The sequence below is a fragment of the Dromaius novaehollandiae genome, chromosome 11, assembly GCF_036370855.1.
Source record: "Dromaius novaehollandiae isolate bDroNov1 chromosome 11, bDroNov1.hap1, whole genome shotgun sequence".
Lineage (NCBI taxonomy): Eukaryota > Metazoa > Chordata > Aves > Casuariiformes > Dromaiidae > Dromaius > Dromaius novaehollandiae.
This window is the reverse complement of record NC_088108.1, coordinates 27,560,900-27,582,960: the sequence shown is the minus strand read 5'-3', so window position 1 is coordinate 27,582,960 and position 22,061 is coordinate 27,560,900. Positions and strand designations below refer to the sequence as shown.

Genomic DNA, 22,061 nt, shown 5'->3' with positions numbered 1-22,061 from the left:
CACCAATTTCAGACTCTTTGCCAAGTCTTTCCCTTTTCTGTTTTCTAGGTTGTCCTGATTAAAAAACAAAACCAAACCAAACCCCCAAAACTTCCTCTCTCAGATCATCTCTTAATGTGAAATAAGATTGCTGGAGCATAGGTATTTGCTGTTTTCACTTTTGAAAGGAAAACAGTAGGGTTCACATGTCTTCCTGAAGATTACTTTCCAGCTTCTTCATCTTAGAAATAAGCACTGTTGTCACTATAAGAATGAAGGAGTCATAGAATAATGGAAGAATTTCAGTTGGAAGGGACCTCTGGAGGTCAGCTAGTCCAACCCCTTGCTCATATCAGAGCTAACTATGGACTGACTTTGTTTTTGAAAAAAGCAGTGTAACAGATTTGAAAAGATGCCTTTAAAGCCCCTCTTGTGCTTTCCAAAAAGATAGCAGTTGATGTTTTCAAGGGAGGTGTCTTTCCACTTCTGACATGTTTTTAGTAGCCTTTTAAAATGGCTCTTTCCGTTTATCAGAAAGCGTATGTCCTGGCTGCTGAGTACATCCTGCCTCTTGTTGGGTGCTGTAGCATGTGAGGGTCCACTCAGTATATTGAATCCTTTAGGAGCAGAGTATCTCTTGTTTTTCAGATTTCTCAAAGGCTGCTTTATTATTGGATGAGATTTATGGATAAAAGAATGTTTGGTTTAGTCTGTCAAAGTGGAGTTCAGAATATTCAATTACAGAATTAGAAAAAGTGTAAGTTGAAATGATAAAATGCTCTATTGATGTGTCTGTGACTTAGCTCTAATCACAACTTCCTTCCCCCCTCTTCTCAGAGCATTACTGAGTCATTTTGATCTGTAGAGTAGTACTAGCAAACAGCCTCCTGTCAGAATGTTGGTTAGGAGAAGCAGTGTGTTGCTTTGGTTTTGGATCTGAATTTATGCTCTCAGTTTATAAAACTGCTTTAATCACAAATAATCTTTAAGGGTTTCCCTCCATTTTTTTTTTTTTTTGTAATGTTGTCAATTAAAATGTAAGTGTGTCCTTGAGAGGGACAGTGGACTTTTTGAGTAGTAGTGATACCAGCCTTAATTGCTCAAGATTATCAGAAAGAGAAGATAGGTGGAAAGAGGTACTAAATTATTGTTAGAACACCTTTTCTGACTGCATGTTTACTCTCTGTTTACTCTTAGGAAGTCAAATTTAATATCCAATGCAACAAAAATAGTTTCTTTCTCTTCAGAAGTCTGGCCTGTACTTGATACTTCTCTTGTGCTCAGCACTACCTGTTCTTTGTAAGTCAAGAAATTGTGTTTACTCCATACACAAATTGTAAATCTTAAGAGGCAACTAATATACCACTTCCTCTCTATGTAAGTCCAGCTATGTCCATCCTAGCCCTATCAATTCATACTTATGAGTGTGACAAAATAAATGACAGATTTGAGATGAGATGCTTGAATTCTACACTACCTCTGCTCTCTTCAGTTCATGCTTTATTTGTAGTGGAGTCAAGTCTTTTCAGATCCTCTATTTATATGATATGCTAGACAGCTTCTTTTCATGTATAGTTTAATTCTGATTTCAGTGTTCATTTGAAATATTTGCTGAAATAAGTTTGAAGTACTTCAAACATTTAAAGCAAAGCATAATTTATAATAATATTGTAGTTTCTTAGTTAAATTTTCAATTTAACAAAATTACATAGTATAGTAAGAATTAGATGAAAAATGCATACATTCCTACCAAGTTTTCTTTCATATGACTGTTTTGAATTAAATCCTATAGTCTTCACCAAAACAAATGACTTCTTTGCAAGTTTAGGCTTGGTAAAGCCATAGATTGGGGCCCCAGGGATTCATCTCGTCTTTGTGCAATGAAGAATAATTGTTTTATTTTGGGTTTGAAATCCACTGTAATGTTGTTTAATACATCTCATTTTGGATTTTCAGAAGTGGCCACTCAAAATTCTAGCTAATCAAAATGCTTTTCCTCATTTCACTGTTGTCAGTTAACAGGTTCGCATTTTTCTTTTCCTGGTATTGTCTGAAATGGTTTCTGGGTTATTTTTTGATTTCTGAAACCTTTATGAAAATTTAGCTATGAAGAAGTGCCATAGATCATGAGACTCAAGAAGAGTCGTACTCTTTAATTGTCAGTCAAGTTTGCAGGGCAGATATATACCGCTTACGATAAACAATACTACAGTTTGAGCAGAGGTGGGAAAATGAAGCTCTTCACAATTTATATGAGATGTCATTTCTGATGCAGTGAAATACTGTGCTTTTTTGTTTAGTGTCTTGCTTGTTATGGGGAGGTTGAACATCATAGCATAGTAACTTGGTACCATTTCCTTTAAGCTGAACATGGGAGTTTTCATCAAGGTCAGACAAAAAGATCTGAAAGTTTGTAGTCAGGTGCAGATCAATAACAGACATTGGAAGGTTCTTTATTTTCAGTTTTGGTCACTAGAATTGTTGTAGTCTTTCATCAAATTTTGCACAAGACGATAAAAGGATCGTAACAGTCAAGGTTGTGCTTATTAGCTTTCACAGACCAGGAAGTAGTGGTTTTTAGATCTAATTCAGATGAATGTCTTGTCATTGCTGAATGAAATTGTCACTCTCTGATGCCTCGTTCAGTAGGCCAGCCAAATGCCAGTTTCCTGCATTAGGCATTGTTGAAATGGAAAGTGAAAAATTGAGGTCCTTAAGGGGATTACTTTCTTGAAAGGCAAAGCTTGTGTAAGATATTTGTCTTCCATGGTGGTTCATTGTATGCAACATCCTTTTTTTCATTTCAGTGAAGTGATAATGAGTAGAAAATGCAAAATATGTTTCTTGATGTTGTTCCAAGTTTGCTTGATAAAAGACTATACTATATTAGGCCTTCGATTTGTGTAAATGCAAGGTTTCTGCAATCATCAAAATGACAGTGTTGAAACTTTCCATTAATGTGTTGAGACTGACATCACAGTACTGTTAAAAAAAAAAATCCATTAAACTGAATCAAAATGCTGTCATTTATATGGCTCTAATTATCAAGGGACTGAAAACTCTGATCTGCCTTTTTAACACTTCTGTTACAAATGCCATTTGACTTAATGTATTCTCAGGGAATACTGATTATACATGTCTTTAGACGGATAAATGAGCTGCAGATCTCTGCTCAGGTCTTTGGTTTAGACCATCTCTTCTAGAATGGAGAAATAAGAGTTGGTTTAATTTATTTGATTAAAAAGTACAAAAAAGTATTTGAATACATTTATTCATTTTGAGTATTTTGAAAAAGTATCCCTTTTAAATGAGGAAGGTTGAATACAGCACTCTTCAGCAAGGAAGTTGCTATAAATAACGTTACTGCCAGGTATTTGTGTCAAAATCCAGCTGCTTTCATCTTGGTTAATGTCTTCTGTTTGTCTCCTCTCCGCTTCATTGAGCGACTCCTATGTGTTGTGGACTTATTATTTATGGAAGCTGTATCAGAATATATGAGATAATGTAAAACTCAAACACTACATAATTGAAATATGTGTAATATGAATGTTTTTTTGCTAATTACAAAAGCTCTTAGGACAGTCTTAATAAAACTCCGTTATATACATTTTTAAAAGGAATAAAAGAACAAATTTCTTAATTCTAGGTCCTGCTAGATAGATTCAGAATACTTGGTTGTATATCTTGTTGACATTAGCAAGAGCTGCACTTGAAACACTGACTATAAATTAATGAAAATTGTATTTTGGCAAATGCATCACTTTTTTGAGTCACTTAACTTTAAAATGGCCAGCTCAGATTGGAAATATTTATGCACTACCTATTTTATCCTCTTTTCCTACAGCCTTACAACACTTGACAGGGTAGATGAAGCCTGAACATGCTAAACTACCCCATTTGTTAAAGGTTAAAACTAGCTCATTAGTAGTTTTGAAAAATAAATAGTGAAAGAGATTAAATCTTGCAGAATTGATTATCCCTTATTAGCTATAGGTCTCTCAAAATATACTAGGGAAAACAAAAATGATCCCTCACCCTCCATAAAAGAATCATTTTCTCCTGCATTTATTATTCAGGTGAAAGAGATATTTGAGAAAAGACTTTTTTTTAAAAAAATTCTTTGTTTCAGTATCTGCAATGACAGAAAACAAGTAAAGCTGCTTAAGAGTTGATGAAAGGAGTTAGTTAATGAAATATTTCTTCATTTAAATGTTGTTCCTCATCATAGATATGTGCTCCCTGTAATCACCTCTTTCTTTATTTATGAAGGGCATGGTTCAGAGGACACTGAAGATGATAGAAAGATGTCGGGTCATAAGGGACTGAAAGAAGTCATTCACTCCATCCTTTCACCCTATCTTCCTGATTCTATTGCTCCTGCTGAAATCAGCAGTCTTGCAATGCAGTATTTCCAGCACCAGGTCTTTAGTAGTCAGTGCCATTTGGATAATTATTGTTAAATAGTTCCCAAGTGTTTTTAATACATGTTACAATACTTTATTACTAAGTAGACATTTTCCTTCTGTTTTATTACCAGCAAAATTATACAGATGTTTTCAGTTTGGTACTGTATGAACAAAATATAGATACTTTTGCCTCACTCATTCTCTGAATCACATTATCAATTCTACTAGTCTGTCGTGACTGTACTGAAAGAGGTCTTTAGGTAAGAAGACTTGGTTGCTTAGCAATGAGCATCAAGAGACAAATTTTTAAAGCTGTAACATTCAGATTTCTGAGTTGTAATTTCTTCAAATCAGAAATTGGTAACTGCTTTCTTCTCATTCTGTAAATGTGTGTTCATATTTGGCTGTCATAGGGGGAGAATGTAATTCATACTAAAGAACCACTAAAAATTCAGTGATACCATGTTCTTGTTTACAATCTGTGATATGAGCTTTTATTCCACCTTTGAGAAAATTGTTTGAGGCACACTGATTCATTTCTCAGTTTTGTAGTCATCAGCAAAATCGCACATTATTCATTTTATTTATCAAATGTTTTTAATGTTAGTTCTGGTTCTACATATAAGTGGAATATATATTTTTTTAATTTGCCTCTGATTGTGTGGTAATTCCTTAATGCATTTATACTAACTTAAAGTGTGCAGTATAAGCAATAACAAAATAAAGTGGAAGAAAAAGTCTGCAAGTAGAATTCTGTAAACCAGTGAGTAGTGCTTTTTCCAGTAACTTTTTGTGTGCAGGTAAAGACAAAGTGAGCATAAAGACAGTAAGATAATAGAGAATTCTCAACAAAACACCTCCTGCTCATGTAAGATACACCTGGCAAAAGACTTTGCCTGAAAGGTGTCATTTTCTTCTACAAATTACATGAACTACTTGCACCAGATATAATGTAATCCATAGTTTACTCTTGCGCTATTCTTAAACTGATACTAGATGGAGCTGGACTGATAAAGATGTTGCACGCTCTCATATTAACTTTGTATACAAAGCTGAGATTATCACTTTCTCTCTTCACTTTATCCTCCTCGTTCCATCCTTCCTGCAGTGAAGGGTTCCACAAAATCTCAGTCCCAGCATTGTTTCCTTTCAGTCCTTATTCTGTACCCTGTTGCTGTGGAGTTAATTCCAATGGCTTGAACTGTTGTCTCTGATTCACGCATTTCCCTTTCACTGATCTTCTCTCCTTTTGCTCAGACTTGTGTTTTGAATAGAATTTTGTGATTCCTCCTAAATGTTCAGCTACTAATTTAAACTGAAATTGTCTCAATAGTGCTTTTGATCTTCTCACTCTCCTAGGTATGTGGGCCTGAAATTGAGGAATCCTCTTAGACTTGGCCGTCATCTTAGACCCATACAGGCAGGCTCCTTCTAAGATTTTTAAACGTTATGGCCAGGAAGGTGGCTGAGATTCAATCTTCAATTTCTCTTAATCCTCCAAAGGTTTATCCAGGCTTACTTCATACTGAGATCCTTTCCTAGACTCCTTGTTTTTATGTGATTGTGTGCACACATGCATGTTACATGTGTGCTTTCTTTCACCTTGCCCTTTTTCCCTTAAAATCTTTCCATTATCTCTTCCCTAGCGTACCCAAAAAGCACTACCTTTCCAAACTACCTAGACAAACAGTGAACCGAAATGATACCAAAATGTTTCATATAGTCTTTCGGCTGTTTAAGTTATCACTTGTTTCATCCGTTCATAGCCTCTCATCATAAGTCTAGACTGCATTTTCTTCTGGGCAGGGACCAAATGGTTAGAATAGAATAGGAACTGATTAAGATCCCTAGGAGCAGTTGTACTATCACCGCTAGATAATATAAATCACAAAGAAAAGAAATTTTTCTTTATAATCAGTGCTTCACTACAAGATGTCATCTTTGAATGTCTGAAAAGTGCAGTCTGGAAAAAAATGCTGTATTATTGCAGCTTTGATCTCTTAGTCTAAATGGCAGTAAGTTAATTGCATGCATATGTTGTTGCTGACTGGAGGTTCTCACAAAGATGTGGCACTGAATTTGATTGTTTTTCAGTATTACTTGTATGAAAGAGATGGTGAACTTTGTCATTTAAAGTGGGAGGCTCTAAGAAGATTAATAGCCAAGTGTTATTTTAATCTGGATTTGGAAAATAGCAAAAACTAAATGAACTTTTATTTTAAAGAAAATTTTGTATTTTTGCATATCCTTTCTTTTAGATGGTATGTAAACAAATTATGTGTATTACATACAGGCCATCACTTTAAAGTTAAGATACTCTCCTTACTCTTTTTTTTTTTTTTGCTGTAGAAAAATTTACTGGTGACTTGCTGATATGAAAAATTACAACCCTGTGACTTGATGCCATTATCAAAAAAGAGTTTAATATACATGGATTTAGCCATTTCCTTTACAAAAAATGTAAGTGTAAAGGTTTAAGTGCACCACATCAGATATGGACACTTTGTAGAGTTACTAGCAACAGTGGTATGCTGAGAAGTCAGCAACCAAGGTAATTCAAATGTTATGTTCTTTGCATTATATTATTTTTTGTACTTTATTATATGCTTTTCTCAAGAATATTTAAAAGGCAAAATTAAAATTGTTTTGCACAAAGTGATGTTTGTTATCTAGAGAAATATGTGCAAGATTCAAAATAATATTTAACCTAATATTTAAGAATTGCAGTGTAGGTGATGTTATGTATATTAAGAGTTGTGTTTAGTACTGGATCCAGTTTTTGCCATTTGAATCTTTTCTAATCTTTTTCTTATTTTGATGCTAGAAAATCATTTGGTTGTCATCTCAATCACTGTTCATTCAGCTGATAAAAAACCTAACAAAAATACTGTATGTAACAAATTACTTTGAAATCTCAAGTAGCAAAAATATAGATATTTATATACGCATAACAATAAATGCATCTTGCTAGAATTTTCTAAAATAAGCTGTTAGCTTATGTGATAAAAAGCTTTTCTCCACACATACGAAGGAGTACAGAGGAACAACGCCAGTTAGGGGGATCTGAATAATACCCTGACCCCTTACTCCCAGGCCCATCACGGGAGAGCCATCAGTCCATAAGGGCTCTGCACACGCAGAGGAGCCCGGGGCGCAGTGGCAGGCAGGAGAACCCCGGTAACGCGGTCGGAGCCCCTGCGCTGGCCCCCCAGGGCGGTGCCAGGAGAGCCCTCAGCTCCACCAGTGGGGACTGACAAAGTGCTGTGAGTTGGCGGGAGTGGCTCTCCCGACCGTCCCACTGCCTGGGGGGGTTTACTGCCTGAGGGTATGAGACACGGTGCAGGATGCAGGGGAAGAGCCTTGGGGGATTGCACAAGAATTATTTTGGGATGTTTAGGGGAGGAACGAAAGGTTTTGGAGGGGGGAGAGGGCGGGATCAAGGTGGTTTGAGGAGGAGCAAGCATGGGAAAATAAAGGGATAAGAGATAAAAGGGACTAGTTGCCTGTAAGCAGGTTGCTTGTCAGTATGCTTTTCTGCCCATGTCCTGTGCCTGATCAGTGCGGTCTGTCCCATCATCTCACTGAACTCTAGCTGTTTTCCTGAGTGAGGGGCCTCTCTATTCTGTGTGCATGTGTCTGTATGGAGGTCTAAGTGCCAGCACCTGGAGTCGGACCATGGGTCATAGGCGTCTGTGGTGCCAGCAACTGGAGCGAATGGGGCTATGCATGCCAGTATGTGATTGCTAGCAAATATCTAGCTACACTGGTCGGCAAGTAGGTTAAATAGCTTCGTAGCCATGTATGTATGTATGTCTTTGGGAGGTGGGACGACTGAGGGAACTGGCTATTGGAGGGACCAGGAGATCCAGGCCAAGAGCTTTGAGAGATGATAAAGTCCGGGAGTCAACTGAGAGACCTGTTTGTGTGTGCGTGTTTGCATGTGTGTGCCTCTGTGCAGGAGGCAATGGGGGACTGCGAAGATCCAAGATCAACTACTGGGTAAGCTGCATGTCTAAGCCCAGTTATTGGAGGAATCCACAGTGCATGTCTGTGTGTGCTGATGTGAGTAAGGGGGTCTGAACCAGCAGCTGGAGTGGGGCTGCGGGCCTTAGGGGCTAGCACACGCAAGTGCCAACAACCAGGGAGACCAGGCATCCGCAGCCAGCTACTGGATGGGCTGTGCATCTAAGTCTAGCTTCTGGGGGATCCATAGTGTGTGTGTGCGTGTGCATCTGTGAGTCAAAGGGTGTGTACCAGCCACTGGAGTGGGGCTGTAGCTGTCGGGGGCTCATATGTACAGGTGCCAGAAACCAGAGAGAACGGGGATACAGGGACCAGCCACGGGATAGACAGCCTAAGCCCCACTACTGGAGGGATCCACATTGTGTGTGTCTGTATTTCCCACTAACAGGCCTTCATTCTGATCAGCCAGAGAGGGGGACAAGATGAGGCCATTGGTGCTGTTTGTCTTTGCGTGGGTGCCGAGTGTTTCTGTCAGTGTTGATCCGTGTGGCTGGCCATGTGTGTATGTATACATGTATTGTGTATGTGTGTTTGTGCATGTGCCTACTGGGAATACATGCTCAGCCTTGCTACTGGTTGGACCTGGAGCTGTGGCAGCCTTGCTTTTATTCAGCTCCTGGATTCAGCAGCTCCCTAACAAACCGTCATTATTTGGTACAGCATACAGCATCTATTTGACAAGTAATACTTAGGAATCTATAAGCAGCATAGGAAGTAGGAAACAATGCTAACAGGTATAAAGGCATTTAAAAATGCTATATTAGGTTAGGCCTCAATGGCAATAAATATAAACATAGTGGAACAAAGATCTCTTTTTATTTGAAGAGGAAGTGAGAGGAAGGCAAGACAAGCTGTTTACAAAAAGCTTAATAAACCCCCCCCCAGCTTGCTCAGAAATGCATTAGAAATTGTAAGAGCGCTAAGAAATGAAGGACTTGGATTTACTTAATGGCCAGATAAAGCATTCATCTTATTCCTACCTGCGTAACACCATTTCACCTTTACTGTGCGAAGATATAAAGAGCAGTGGCCACAACTCTTGTATCTGAGGCAGCAATATCGAATCAGGTTGATATCTCATTCTTTCTATGTTTCCTGCAGCATTAAGCTGCTTCTTTTAAAAGAACTTTATGAAGAATTTATTTACTGTTTTTTATCAGCAGTTTCCTTAGTTTGGCTCTTGTTAAGGAAACACCTGCACAGATGAGATAGGTAGTGAATTCAAGACACTCTAGGCTTAGGTGCTCCAGAACATATAGAAAATTCATTTTCCTGATACGCCTATGTAATTGATGACTTTTGTATTTGAAGAAGAACCATGTATTCCAATAAGAAGGGATAACTGAATGCTTATCATATAGAGAGGTAACGATGAACTGCACTTAACTGGAAGTCAGAGCTAAACTGAGACCAAATGTAGTTTCAGACATAGAGCAGTGGAAAGCAGAAACCTCAGCTTTCCCATAATAGGGCATCTGAACCTTTTGAGGGTAGTGGTACTGATTAAGTCTGGATTGGTGGCATTGATAAAGACAGTGACTGACATGCTTGTTAAATCAAAATACTGACTCACTAAACAGCCTGCCTCCTCTACAGGGATGTTTTCTGTTGTGAAGTGAGCCTGGACTTGGGAATAGGATTATGGTTTTATTAAAAAAAGAAAACAAACACACACCCCTGCAGTTTGAGGACAAATAATTGTCACTTTCTGTAGCTATGCTTTTTCTGGGAGTTGAGCAGCTATATTTATTTTCTACCATCTGAGGGTGATGCTGGAGTTGGCACCAGCATTTTTTTTTTTTTTTTTTTTTTTTTTGTAAAATGTCCTGTAAAGTACTGGTGCGTTAATGAGTTATAATAGGACCAGGGTCTACATACCATGCCAAGGAGCTTGATTTTCTTTCTTTTTTTTTTTTTTCTCCCTAGGAACTCAGTTTTTCTATCCCACAGCTTGGAACATGAGTAGGACAGACAAAACAGAAGGCATTTTCACCTCCTGACAACATGGTCAAATTGGCCATCTGTGGCACTATGGCACTAACCCTCCGTGGCCTTTAAGCAGAGTTCACGATAAAGGAACTGACAGCCATTCAGGTGAACATCTGCCATCTGAGGTCATACAAACCTTTCAAAATTTAACAGAATCTGCCCTAAACAGAATTGTTTTTTCTTTAAATAAAATTAGTTGAATGTAAACATAGCTAATATCTAGTCAGATAATTTTTTGAGATCAATTTTTATGTTAAAATGAACTCCATGTGGTTTTTTCAAAAGAAAAATACCTTAGACTTAATACAAAGTTGTTATACTTTACAAATAATGATCATAGAATAATCTATATATTAATACTGTGGTTTTGTTGTTGTTGTTTTGGCCCTCATGTTATATTTATCTTACTAATTCTCCCTCCTCATCTTCACCCACCCCAACTGCCCCCCCCCACCCCAACTGGAAGGACAATATGTTAAAATCCAATTTAGTCATTTAAAAGAGGAAGATTTTACTGAATAGTTTTTGTTTATTTTTTTCCCCTCATGGTCTTTGCTTACATATTGATGCTGCTGCTTTTTTTCCCACAGTAGCTATCTGTAAAACAGACATACAAAAGAATACATTTTAATATGGAAAACAGAGTTGAAGGCTCCTTTCCTGTCTTTCCCTCCCTCATAACTACAGTTTCCATATTAGTACTCTGTAGGTCTTTCTTGCATCTCTGCTGCAGGTACACTTATGCAGAAGGCTGCACTTGAACTGTCTATAACTTCAATTAATTGAATTTGAATTGTGTGTGAATTTTTAAACTTGAGCTTTATGTAATGTGAGACTTGTAGCATATAGAGCTAGCTTGTGTAGGGACTGGCATCTGGATTGTAGTCTGTGGAGAGACAAGGTGAATCTAGAGCAATAACCCACTGGCTGGAAATAGTTCTAGGGGTTACAGTAGGGTAGAGGTTAGACTGTTCAGGTCTGTGAAGGGATGAGGGAGAGACCATGGTGCTGTTTTGTAGCCGAATGATGGTATTACAAGTCTGATTTCTAATCTAGACTATGTGAAGAAGGATGCTGGGTTAAGGTAGCAGCTGCTACTGCTGCTTTCTCTTTGTTCAGTTCTTCCTGCCACTATGTTTGCTGGCTTAGGAGCTATGCAACACTTCTTTCCCACTGATCATTAAGAGAGGGGAACTGTGGAGGTGGAAAAGTTTGGTCCTGTGCTGTAATATTCTTTTAGTTTTGGTACTCCTGACCTGACAGTGAGGTGAGCCTCGTTATTTGAGAACCTTAATGTTATACATTTGGGAACAAATCTTGCAATGTCCGAAGTCTACAGAAGGAGTGGAAGAGCTAATTTGCACACAGGGGTGCCTGGATGAGGGTGAAGAGGATTCTTTGTAAGCTAATTGGTTTCTTAGGAGCTCTCTGTATGAGGGGGACAGGATTGTAAAGATGGGCTCTGGAGACTGCCTGCCTCATGTTCTGGCAGCATGGCAAGTGATGATAAAAGAAGTTATCTAAACCATTTGACAAAAAGTTGTGTCTTGAGAAGTTTGTTTTGTGTGCTAGGTGTTTAAAGAAAATAGGAAAAAATCTTGCCTTTCCAAGGGTTACTATGTGTAGATCCTATGTCTCTTTTGTGGAAGATTTGTGATAGATCTTGGTAGAAACACAGGGTAGTGGCTACAGTTGGTAGAGACAGGACCTGTTGCCTTTTAGTGCTTCGATCACAGGATCCTAGCTAGATACAAAGGGGAGATTTCTATAAATACACTGTGATTTAGATTTTAATTGTTTGAAGATAACCAAAGATATTTTTAGCAGATTTTATAGTTACCACCTCAAATATTTGAGAGAGAATGATGATCATTAGGTCACACACTGTATATTTTCCACTGCTGTGCAAGAGAGGGATGACACAGCTGAATTTCCCTCATTAATGGCTTTCAACCAAAGGTTGACATGAGTGAAAAAAGGCGAGAAACTCCAAGATGAGTCAGAGAAGTGGGCGTTTCCATAGAGTGAGCTTTCGTAACAGATATACCAATCTGTCATTAGCGGCCAAAGAATAGAAAACCCCAGCACAAGTCTGGCAGACAGCAGTCCTTCTAGATGTACAGTACCACTTCCCAACATGGATTGCATCTGAGCTGCTTTCTCTAGAAGCACAGCAGCAGTGAGTATGACAGCAGCAGTGATAGAATTTGTTTTTGGAGTGAATTTTCTTTCTGTTTGCTGTAAATAATTTTTAAATTCAGGATTATTTAGGCACCCAATCTGTGCTCTTTTTGTTAAAATAAGAGCTTATTTTCAGGGAAGGACAAACGATATTTGTGATAAATTGCTTATATCATGTTAGATAACAGAAAGCTAGAGATAGGTATGTGAAATTGAGACAATGCAACAAAATGGTGAAATCAGCCTATGTACAGATAAGAGATATTATTTTCCAGCTAAGAAAGAGAAAAAATTTAAGAGCAAAATTACATAGTTGCCATTTACAAAAAAAGTTGAAAAATCTAAATGCAGAAGTAATAGTGATATTGTTACCCAAATTATTTTATAACTTGAAAAAATCTTGGACTCTTTTTGAGTGAGTCTGGTTGCTTTCACTTCCAACTGGCTTCTTAAATCCTACTCACAGTGCCTGGTAAGTTGCTGTAATGCTTAATAAAAGTTAGAGTCATATGATTTTTTGATAGTATTTTACCTCTTCATGTGACATTCATGAAACCTAATGATGCACAGTTCATTAAATACCATGTGGTTATTAAATGGAAGCAGCATACTTTGCTTGTAGTAATATTTAAACACTTCTAAGTGAATGTAAATTTGGTCTTCTAATAATTGGTGTAAATGGATTACCTTTGGTAAAATTACTTGTTGAAATGAAAATAACAGACAGGTTAACAATAACTCCTTTCTCTTCATCATAAATCTAAGGTTATTTCCAGTCTTAAGAACTTTTGTCTGATAATTCATTCTTACCAGATTTCCATTGGCAAAGGGGTTAGGATGATTTACTAGAAGTGGAAAAATAGTCATGATAGTATTAACAAAAGCCAAAACATTCTTGTGACATTACAGTTAAAGAAATGATGACAACTTGGGAAAAAGAATGGAGATCTTTAAATTTGGACCAATAGAATCAAACTGTTCTTTGTTCAGTGCCAAAGCAATACAGTACCATCAATTTGGGCAAAAAGATCTTAATGCAGATATTGTAAAATGTTCCTTAGTTGGAATATTTGGGCATAGCTCCATTTATACAAGCTGAGGATGCAACGTGTTGATAACTTCTTTCTTTTAATCTTCTTTTGTCACTATTTTTTATGCCCTGTGTTTTAATTTTGACAAGATGCAAGGATATACATGAGTCCTAATTGAAGTCCACTCCAGAATAAGCTGATGAATAGCATCTATGTTGCCAAGTACTGTTGTAAATATTATTATATATACTGTATATATTTTTTATATATATCATTACGTTTATTATTATTATCAAATTATTACTGCTATACTAGAGGAAATTACCTCAACTGAAAGTAAGGAGTACTATAATGAAAAATATATAAAGTATTTGGACAAATAATCTTTCAATGTATAATATTACAGAACAAAAAGTATCTGTTTCTAAAACCTAACTAATCGAAACTGGCATTTCCATTCAAATGTAGGGAAGCAGTATATTTTGTGCTGCTTGGATTACTGTATTCCATATTGTATTAAGTATTTAGAACACAATTCTTATTTATTAAAAAATAGTCAGTGTTGGTTGACTCAAAATTTGGCCTTTTAGTTTTCATATATGACTGATTACAATTTTCCTTAACTGGCTTGATTTCCTAAGGAAACGAGACTTTTTGCAGTGGTACTGTGTGTGCACGTGTGTGCGTGTGTTTGCATGATACATGCATCACGCAAAGGGCATGAGCAAGTGAGAGTCATTACACCTGACACAGGAGTAGTTTTGAGGATATTAATGCTTAGGGATCGAGCTTGCCATCTTTGTCACCTATTTTTCTCTTTTTGGTTGCCCTAAGAATCACCTTGTTGTAGCTGAGGATCTTGCTGTTAATATGAATCCAAAGAAATTGTCATCCTCCACATGATGTGGAAACCAGGACTGTATGACAGTTTCTGCAGGCTGTTAGTCTCCTTTATCTCCAGAAAGTGAACTAAACTGTTATGGTCAAGATGTTACCAGTTTTCTGCTACACCAGGAGAAAACTATTGAAATGATATTTAATACAATTTTTGTGTATTTTTTTTATTTCCTGTGTTTACATTTCAAAGTTGTTTATGACTGAAGATTAAATTTTAACTTCAGTAGCTATTTTGGAGTAGTTCCTCTTACAGACCCTCTTTTTGCAGAATGCTGCATATACACAGAGAACTTCTAGTTTCCTTCTGTCAAAAAAATCCTAAATTTTTTTGAGAAGATTCTGATTTTATTTTCCTCAAAACTTTTTTTTTTCCCTGTGCAGTTGATGACAGCTGTAATTCCCTCTTAGACAGTCTACCAGCTAATAGATGAACTGAATAGAATATACAAGACTTTCTTTTTTTCCAAAGCAAACAAATGCACCCTACCTACCTTTCAGCTGTAAAATCACAACTAAAATAGCTGCACAGAAATATGTTTTGGGGGAATTAGGAAGTGTCACTGGCAGTGACACATAGGCTGAAGGTCATTATATCTGGATACATAGCTACCATCTTCACTTATATGTAAATTTTCCCCAGCCAAGTGGGATGTATAAATGAAAAGCATAATTTGAAGTGGAGTTTCGTAGAATGTTACTGCTTGGCCTGCTTAGGGACCCATCTTAGAGAGTCTTTGATGTTTTGGTGTTTTTGATGATCAAATTTTATGACTCTTGTAGACCTGTTGTACTCTGAAATTCTCAGTAAGCAGCAGAGAAGCACCAGGCAATGCGGGGGAATAGTTAAGAAGGCTTTCCAATATGCGTGGTATATTGGAGCTATGGTTTTTCAGCATCTTATTTCCTAAAAATGAGAAGATATGAAAACTGAATAAAAGAAGATTTGACTTAGGCGCGCACTGGTTCTTCTTTCATTTTCTTTTGTGGCTTATAATACTCATCCTTACTGTTTTTAGTGAAATAATGAAAATGAAGTTTTCATTTTAAAAATACTTTTAAGATGCAGTATTGTATTTTTATACATTTGCTTTAGCTCACTGTATTAATACTTGTTAGCGCTTCCATGTTGTTCTCTTGATTTCAACGTCTATTGAATATCGTTCTGTGGAACTATTTAAAATACTATTTTCCGGAAGAAAACCAAATAAATAATAAAATGGGCGGTGTTAGATATGTTTTTCTTCTAGTTACATTAGATGCACATTCCCCCCTCCCCCGACAGATTTCAATACTTATTTTTAGTCTCTAGATGTGGCATTACTATACATCAAGGGAATAACACTGCTGTACATTAAGGGAGTATTTCTCCTGTTATTTGCTGTTTTGGTAGACCACAGTAACTAAATAAGGGTCAATGTGGTCACTTGGGGAGATAGGAGTAAGATTTTTTTTTTAAAAGCTTTTGAATACAAGTGTTCTTGATAATGTTCTGTATATAAATAATTCATGTACTTGGTTGAGCCTGTATGCTCTTTTGATGAAAATTTTATCTTCTTTTAATGCTTGCTCATAACCTGAAGGAGTGGAAGAGGTATGAGAGGAAATGAAAAAGGTACATGAAAGAGATGTAAATTTATTCTAAGTGACACTAGTGACCAATACCCCCCCCCCCCCCCAACATGGGTTACTCTTTCAGTTTTTCTGCTCCTTGTGGGTGCATAAGGAGCTCATTAGGAGAAGGCTCCTTTGGCCAGTCTCTGTTCCTGTGCCAAAGTCGCATCTATTTTATGCCACAAAAACTCTCATAAGAATCCTGGGAAAAAGCTCTTCACGCATCCATAGCTTACATCTGCAGAATTCTTCGGAACACAAAGCTAACTGGCTAGCCTGATGAAAGTGAAGGTATATTTGAAAACTGTGTCAGTGCAAGGGCTTTTTTCTGTGACTGCTGTTTAAATTGAGGATCATGCTCCTCACGCCTCTTCAGAGAGCATCTGTGCTAACCCAAGTCTCTACTATACACATAGCTTTAAGACAGTTTGTATATTCCAAATACTATACCCTCCCGTGGCTCTTATTAGAATTAGGTGCCTTTTCATTCTTCTCTTTTAGTCTTTCTTGTCTTTTTCTGTTGGTACATCTAAAAGCAGTAACTTCAACAAGAACAAGATTTATTAAAATGAGCAAGTGGATTTAAAACGAGCAAGTGGATTTAAAATAAATGGTTTCTTCAAGACAATTACACTGTTACTTTCATTACCTGCAGGACCTCATAGGTCTTGCATTATCAGAGCTTGTTTGTTTACAGAGGAGAGTATATGACTTTCTGAAAGCAGGCGTCTCGCTAAATACTTAGGTCAACTTGTCAATTCTCCTGGTGGTCAAATAGCTGAAGTCCCCTTTGTGCTGACTTACAAATTCCTTATATTGCGTCATCTTTCTGAACCAATTTTCTCCAGCTTCCTGCATTTTCATCTGGGTCTGAGTTTGTCATTTGCTCTAAAACATGCACTGCTGCAGTTGCAATTCCTTTTTAAAACTATTTTTCAAAAGCTTCAGCCTTTCACAGGCCACCATAGTTAATCTTCTAGTTTGTCAGACCTCTCACTAGAATTCCTTGAACATTTTTTGTTCTGCTAAAAGATGAAAATTTTAAGTGCATATCCTGACAACATGAGTGTGAATCTGTCAAAATGCAATAATATCCATCCTTAGTTTTGGAATTTTCAGTGCAGTAGGTCCAGTAAACAAAGCACAAGATGATCATTTTGCAGAACCTTTGTGCATCTCTGTAATGACTTCTGCATGTCTAGCAGCCAGTTTACACTAAAGTTAAGCTGGTTTAGATTGTCAGCTATGATAGAAACCTTACTGGAAGAGCCTGAAAGTGTTTGTTAAATTTTATGTGTACTGGAACTCCACACAGTTGTTCCTGAAGTAGTCAGGCTACAACTGTAAAGATGGTTTTCTATTGGAAGTCGTGGGTCACCCTTTTCTCTGTTGTTCTTTTAAATATCATAGAGATACTCCATTAATTTCAGCTGCAAATTTATTGTGTGGGAACTTTTTTTTTGTACATACAGTTAATGGGGGAGGGAAAGGGAATTTAATTTGTGAGTAAAGAGACAACAAAATTATATGCTTTATTATGATCAATTTTTACATGGAAATCTGAATGTCTAGGGATCTCTACTGACGTGTAAACAAAATTACTGTAGTCAAGTATTCCACAGAATTTAACAAAAGCTTTTTTTTTTTTTTATCTTTTTTTTAAGGAACTTCATGTTGGTGTTGTTTATGCCAGAACATAGTAGGCAAGGCAAATTAACTCCAGCCTTGTGTAAACCTGTAATTAGCCAACAAGATGCAACTGAGTATGAATCCCAGGTGGCTTTGGAAATGAAAGAGAAATTTTGAGCTCTCTGGCCAGCAGCTGAACGTGATGACGGCCTGGTCTATGGTGGGGAAGTTGAAAATGGAGAAGAGGCACACCAGAGAAGACAGAAATGTGGAACAAGATGCTGGTGAATGCAGTGCTGAATCTGAGGAATGGACGAGCTCAGAAAGTGAACCTGAGCAACCATACTTCAGAAGCAGCTGTAGCAATATGCAGTGGAGGGAGAAGGAGGTTTCCACTAAACCACATCGGCCACTCTGTCGCTCCCCTTGTTTGGATCGCCCAAGTTTTTCACAGAGCAGCATCACACAAGACTTGAAGCTAGAAGAATGCAAAACAAATTTGGACAAGGAATACCAAGCTAAAATGGATTTTGCTTTAAAGCTTGGATATGCAGGAGATCAGATCCAGGCTGTACTGAATAAATTGGGAGCAGATGCCCTCATCAATGATGTTCTGGCAGAGCTTGTGAGACTTGGCAACAAAAGTGAATCGGAGGGTCAAGGCAGTGCCAGCACTACCACTAGTACTCTGGTGCCGAGAGGCCTGTGCCCGAAGGAGATAGCGAGCCCCGAACTGTCACTTGAGGATGAAGTTGTGGATAACAGTGATAACCTGAGGCCAATTGTCATTGATGGAAGCAATGTGGCTATGAGGTGGGTCTCCCTGTTACATTTTAAAAGAAAAAATCACCAAGATACTTATGGGGAAAAAACAATATTCTTGCAGTGTCATTTTGAGTTGTGCAGTATATTTAAATGAATAATAAATATTTCTTATGGACTCTTTAGTCCAGTCTTTTATATATGTTATAACTCCTTTTATGCAATTCCTACTGTAGGTGTGTTCCTCCTGCTCTCCCCCCCATATATATACATATTTTTAATCAGGTTCTTCCCTCTATCTTCTGGTCTAGTAATTTAGCTGTAGTGTGCTTTTGTGTGGATGGGTTTAATTTTTTAACTCACTGAAGAATGTTATCAAATATTTTAATTTAATATCCAGAGGCAAGAAAATAGGTGAGGAAAACCTGCTTCTTTCTAAAATGACATGTAGTGCATGCTGATAATATGCAGTAGGCTTCAGGATATTTGAGTGACTGCTGATCAAGCCCACTCAGAATTTACCTCTGTCAGTGTAATGCTATGCATGAGTTGAAAGTGCTGACTTACGCAGCTGTGGGGCTTGTGTGCTTGGGCAAGAGTGTGTGTATGTGTGTGCGCATGCACAAATGGCTGCTTGGGTCAGCACTTGTTCAGAGATTTCTGCCCTGTGCCACTTCTGTTCATATCTGTAGAATACACAGCTCAGCTAGCAAATGCTTTGTTTGTCATTGAGAAAGTAAGAATTTCTATATGTGAATTCTTTTGACAGTTTGGTGATCAGTGATATCAAGATTTCTTCAGGCAGTGTCTGTACAATAGATTTCCTTCAGTATTAGTTTCCTGAGGCAAAAAAAATTTGTAACCTGATTTTTTTTTTCAACATTTTAAGAAAATTCAATTTTTTTTTTAGGTGTATTGAGATTTGAAATATATAAAACTCCAAATTTTAAAGACTATTTTTTATATACAGGGTGTTGCACTGCCAAGCTATGGTTACTTCCATCCAAAAGATGCTGCTGTAAAGCAACTTCACATATATCTATCTACATAGGGGTGTGTGTATATATCTATTGCTTCTGTATTAATTATTTAAGTTGCAAGGCTTTGGACTATGTTGGTGATTCATAGGCCTTAGTTATACAGTTGGTATTAAATATCCATATATTTTTGGTCTGTTTCAGTGTTATTTTATATGACACTGAGCCCAGAAGGAGCATGCGTCTTCCTAGACTTCTAGTAATCTGTGATGTTTTTATCCAATAATAATAATATTAGAGTAAAATTTGGAATGATAATCCATAGAATAATTTGATTCCTTTGCTAAAGACAATTTTAGTAAGACTCAAACATCTTAATTATGTAGGATCTGCTGTACAGACTGAGACTACCTGAAAAGTGCAGGGACAATATACTTCTCACCTTTAAAGATACCGCAGTCATTGATGATGATAATGGAGGCTTTGCCTTTATGGCAGAATGTGTATATGTAACTTAAGGTGGCTATATAAGAACCATTTCCGTTTTCAGGACTGAGTTTTCCTTGAAGTAAACAGTTTTTGGTGATGCTACACAGAACTAACAGCTTGGGATGGGATGGTACAGTAGCTGGAAGCTCCTTTGCATACAGCCAGCAGGTTTTAGTAGTGAGAGAAGTTCCTGGCATGATATAGAGCCACCAAGCTTCCGTACGGCTGACCGCATGCACGGCCCTTGGCACTGCCGGGCTGTCGTAGATGAGTCCTCTCCTGTGTTCCCGACTCACGTGCTAGGCACCTGGGTTCTCTCCAGTAAGGGTTGTCATTGCCGCGCACAGCATCCCCTGTCCTCCCGGCATCATGGGACCTCCCTGACTGCTCAGCCCCCTTTACAGGTGAGGATCCCGCTCGCCAGCACATCATCACGGGCAACTAAGCGAGCGCCTTTTGAAATGGATGGAATGATGTGAAGACATCCATTCATTTTCTTTACAAATTCATGTGGGGGTTTCTGCAGAAAAAATGAATGGTGCCAAACTGGGCAGCTTAGGACCTATCATGATTGACTGAAAAATTACAGTTGTGTAGACGAAGAAAAAAATTTTAATAAATATTTTTGGAATTTTGAAAATTTTGAATTTTGACATTTTGAAAAATATGCCTCAAGGAGCATAACTTTGGCTTATTATTCTGCTCTTTTCAGATGTAATTTTGGAAGTAGTTCACTTTGCTATACAAATTGGAGTCCAATAAATGAGGGTTTTGCTAGTTGAAAGGTCAGATTCAAAACTTTTTTTTTCCTGAAGTGGTTACAATATTAGTTGAAAAGAACCAGAATGCTGTTTTTATTCTATGGTTACATGGTTTAGCAGGGATATATGCACTGTATTTTTCATACAAAGAAAATGTTGTCTTGAATCTAAATATGAAATCCAGCTATAATATGAAGATCTGTGGGGCTCTCTTAGAAGTATGTAGAATAATATTACGTGTATTATAATTAATTATCTCCTCCTCTTATATATGTGCTCACGTATTGTTCAGACATTGCTGAACTAATTCCAGAGGGAATCTAAAACTGGATTTTTCAGTTCACTGTATGTTTGGCAAAGCAAGAAGGGTGCACCCATGAGGTACACTAAATTGCATAATTAAGATGCTAAATAGTTTCCAGCAAATCTCTATTTCTTTTTCTTTACAAAGATGTCTTATGCCATTTTCTAAACTGAAGCGGTTATAAAGCAGCTTTAAACCCCTTTATCTGAATTGTGTGCTATTGTAGAGACACCAATGTGTTTCAGAAAACAAAGTTTGTTTATTTTTTCTTTGGGTTTGTACAACTTTGAATGATTTATTTTCCTTAAAAATACAAAGTCCTTATTAAAAAAAAAAATTGAAATATATCTAGTGTTAGGGAAACTTGTATTTTTAAGGTTGATGTTTAAACCACTGCTGTGGCAGTCAGCACTGTTAATTCATTTCTTTTCGTTATTGCTAACTTTTCATGTTGACCATATGGCTGCATGACCATATGTTGACCATAACAGCTATATTAAAAAACAAACAAACAAAAAACCAAAGTAACTTTTTGTCAGTGCTATTAATAACACTTTTGCATGTTTTCAGTCATGGGAATAAAGAAGGATTTTCCTGCCGGGGAATTCAACTAGCTGTTGATTGGTTTCTGGAAAAAGGACATAAAGATATAACCGTGTTTGTCCCTGCATGGAGAAAAGAGCAGTCTCGACCTGATGCACCAATTACAGGTAACAGATCAAGGTGGCTTTTATTTATTTATTTTATTTTTGGACACCTTGGTAAAAAATTGTATTGCATCAAGATGCAAGCATGTCATCCTTTGCTGGGCACTACACATTGGGCTGTGGCCATGAGGTTGCACAGCACTCATCTGTTTGTTTGAAAACACCGGACAACTTCACTGGTAAGGAACATGCAATAAGTACCTACATCTAAAAATAATGCTGCTTTTTGTAATGTTAGTGGATCATTTCAACACTCCTGAAAAGCAGTATTTGTAATTTTCCCATTAGCAAAGAGATTTAAGAATATAAGAACTG

The 22,061-nt window shown here is 37.3% G+C and overlaps 1 protein-coding gene across 9 annotated transcripts in view; it reads left to right on the top strand.

Annotated features, from left to right (window-relative positions):
- The window catches only part of ZC3H12B (zinc finger CCCH-type containing 12B), a 42,426-nt gene that overhangs the window by 12,694 nt on the left and 7,671 nt on the right, over positions 1-22,061 (top strand). For 6 of the 9 annotated variants that reach the window (XM_026096031.2, XM_026096028.2, XM_064518514.1 and 3 more), the window contains 2 exons: positions 17,782-18,559; positions 21,610-21,749. In XM_026096031.2, coding sequence (XP_025951816.2) covers positions 17,949-18,559; positions 21,610-21,749 — 751 coding nt within the window. In that variant the 5' untranslated portion in view covers positions 17,782-17,948. Of the gene's footprint in view, positions 1-4,043; positions 6,937-10,271; positions 10,503-14,138; positions 16,119-17,781; positions 18,560-21,609; positions 21,750-22,061 lie in introns of those variants that run through there. The other 3 variants (XM_064518517.1, XM_026096032.2, XM_026096030.2) reach the window with 3 other exon arrangements.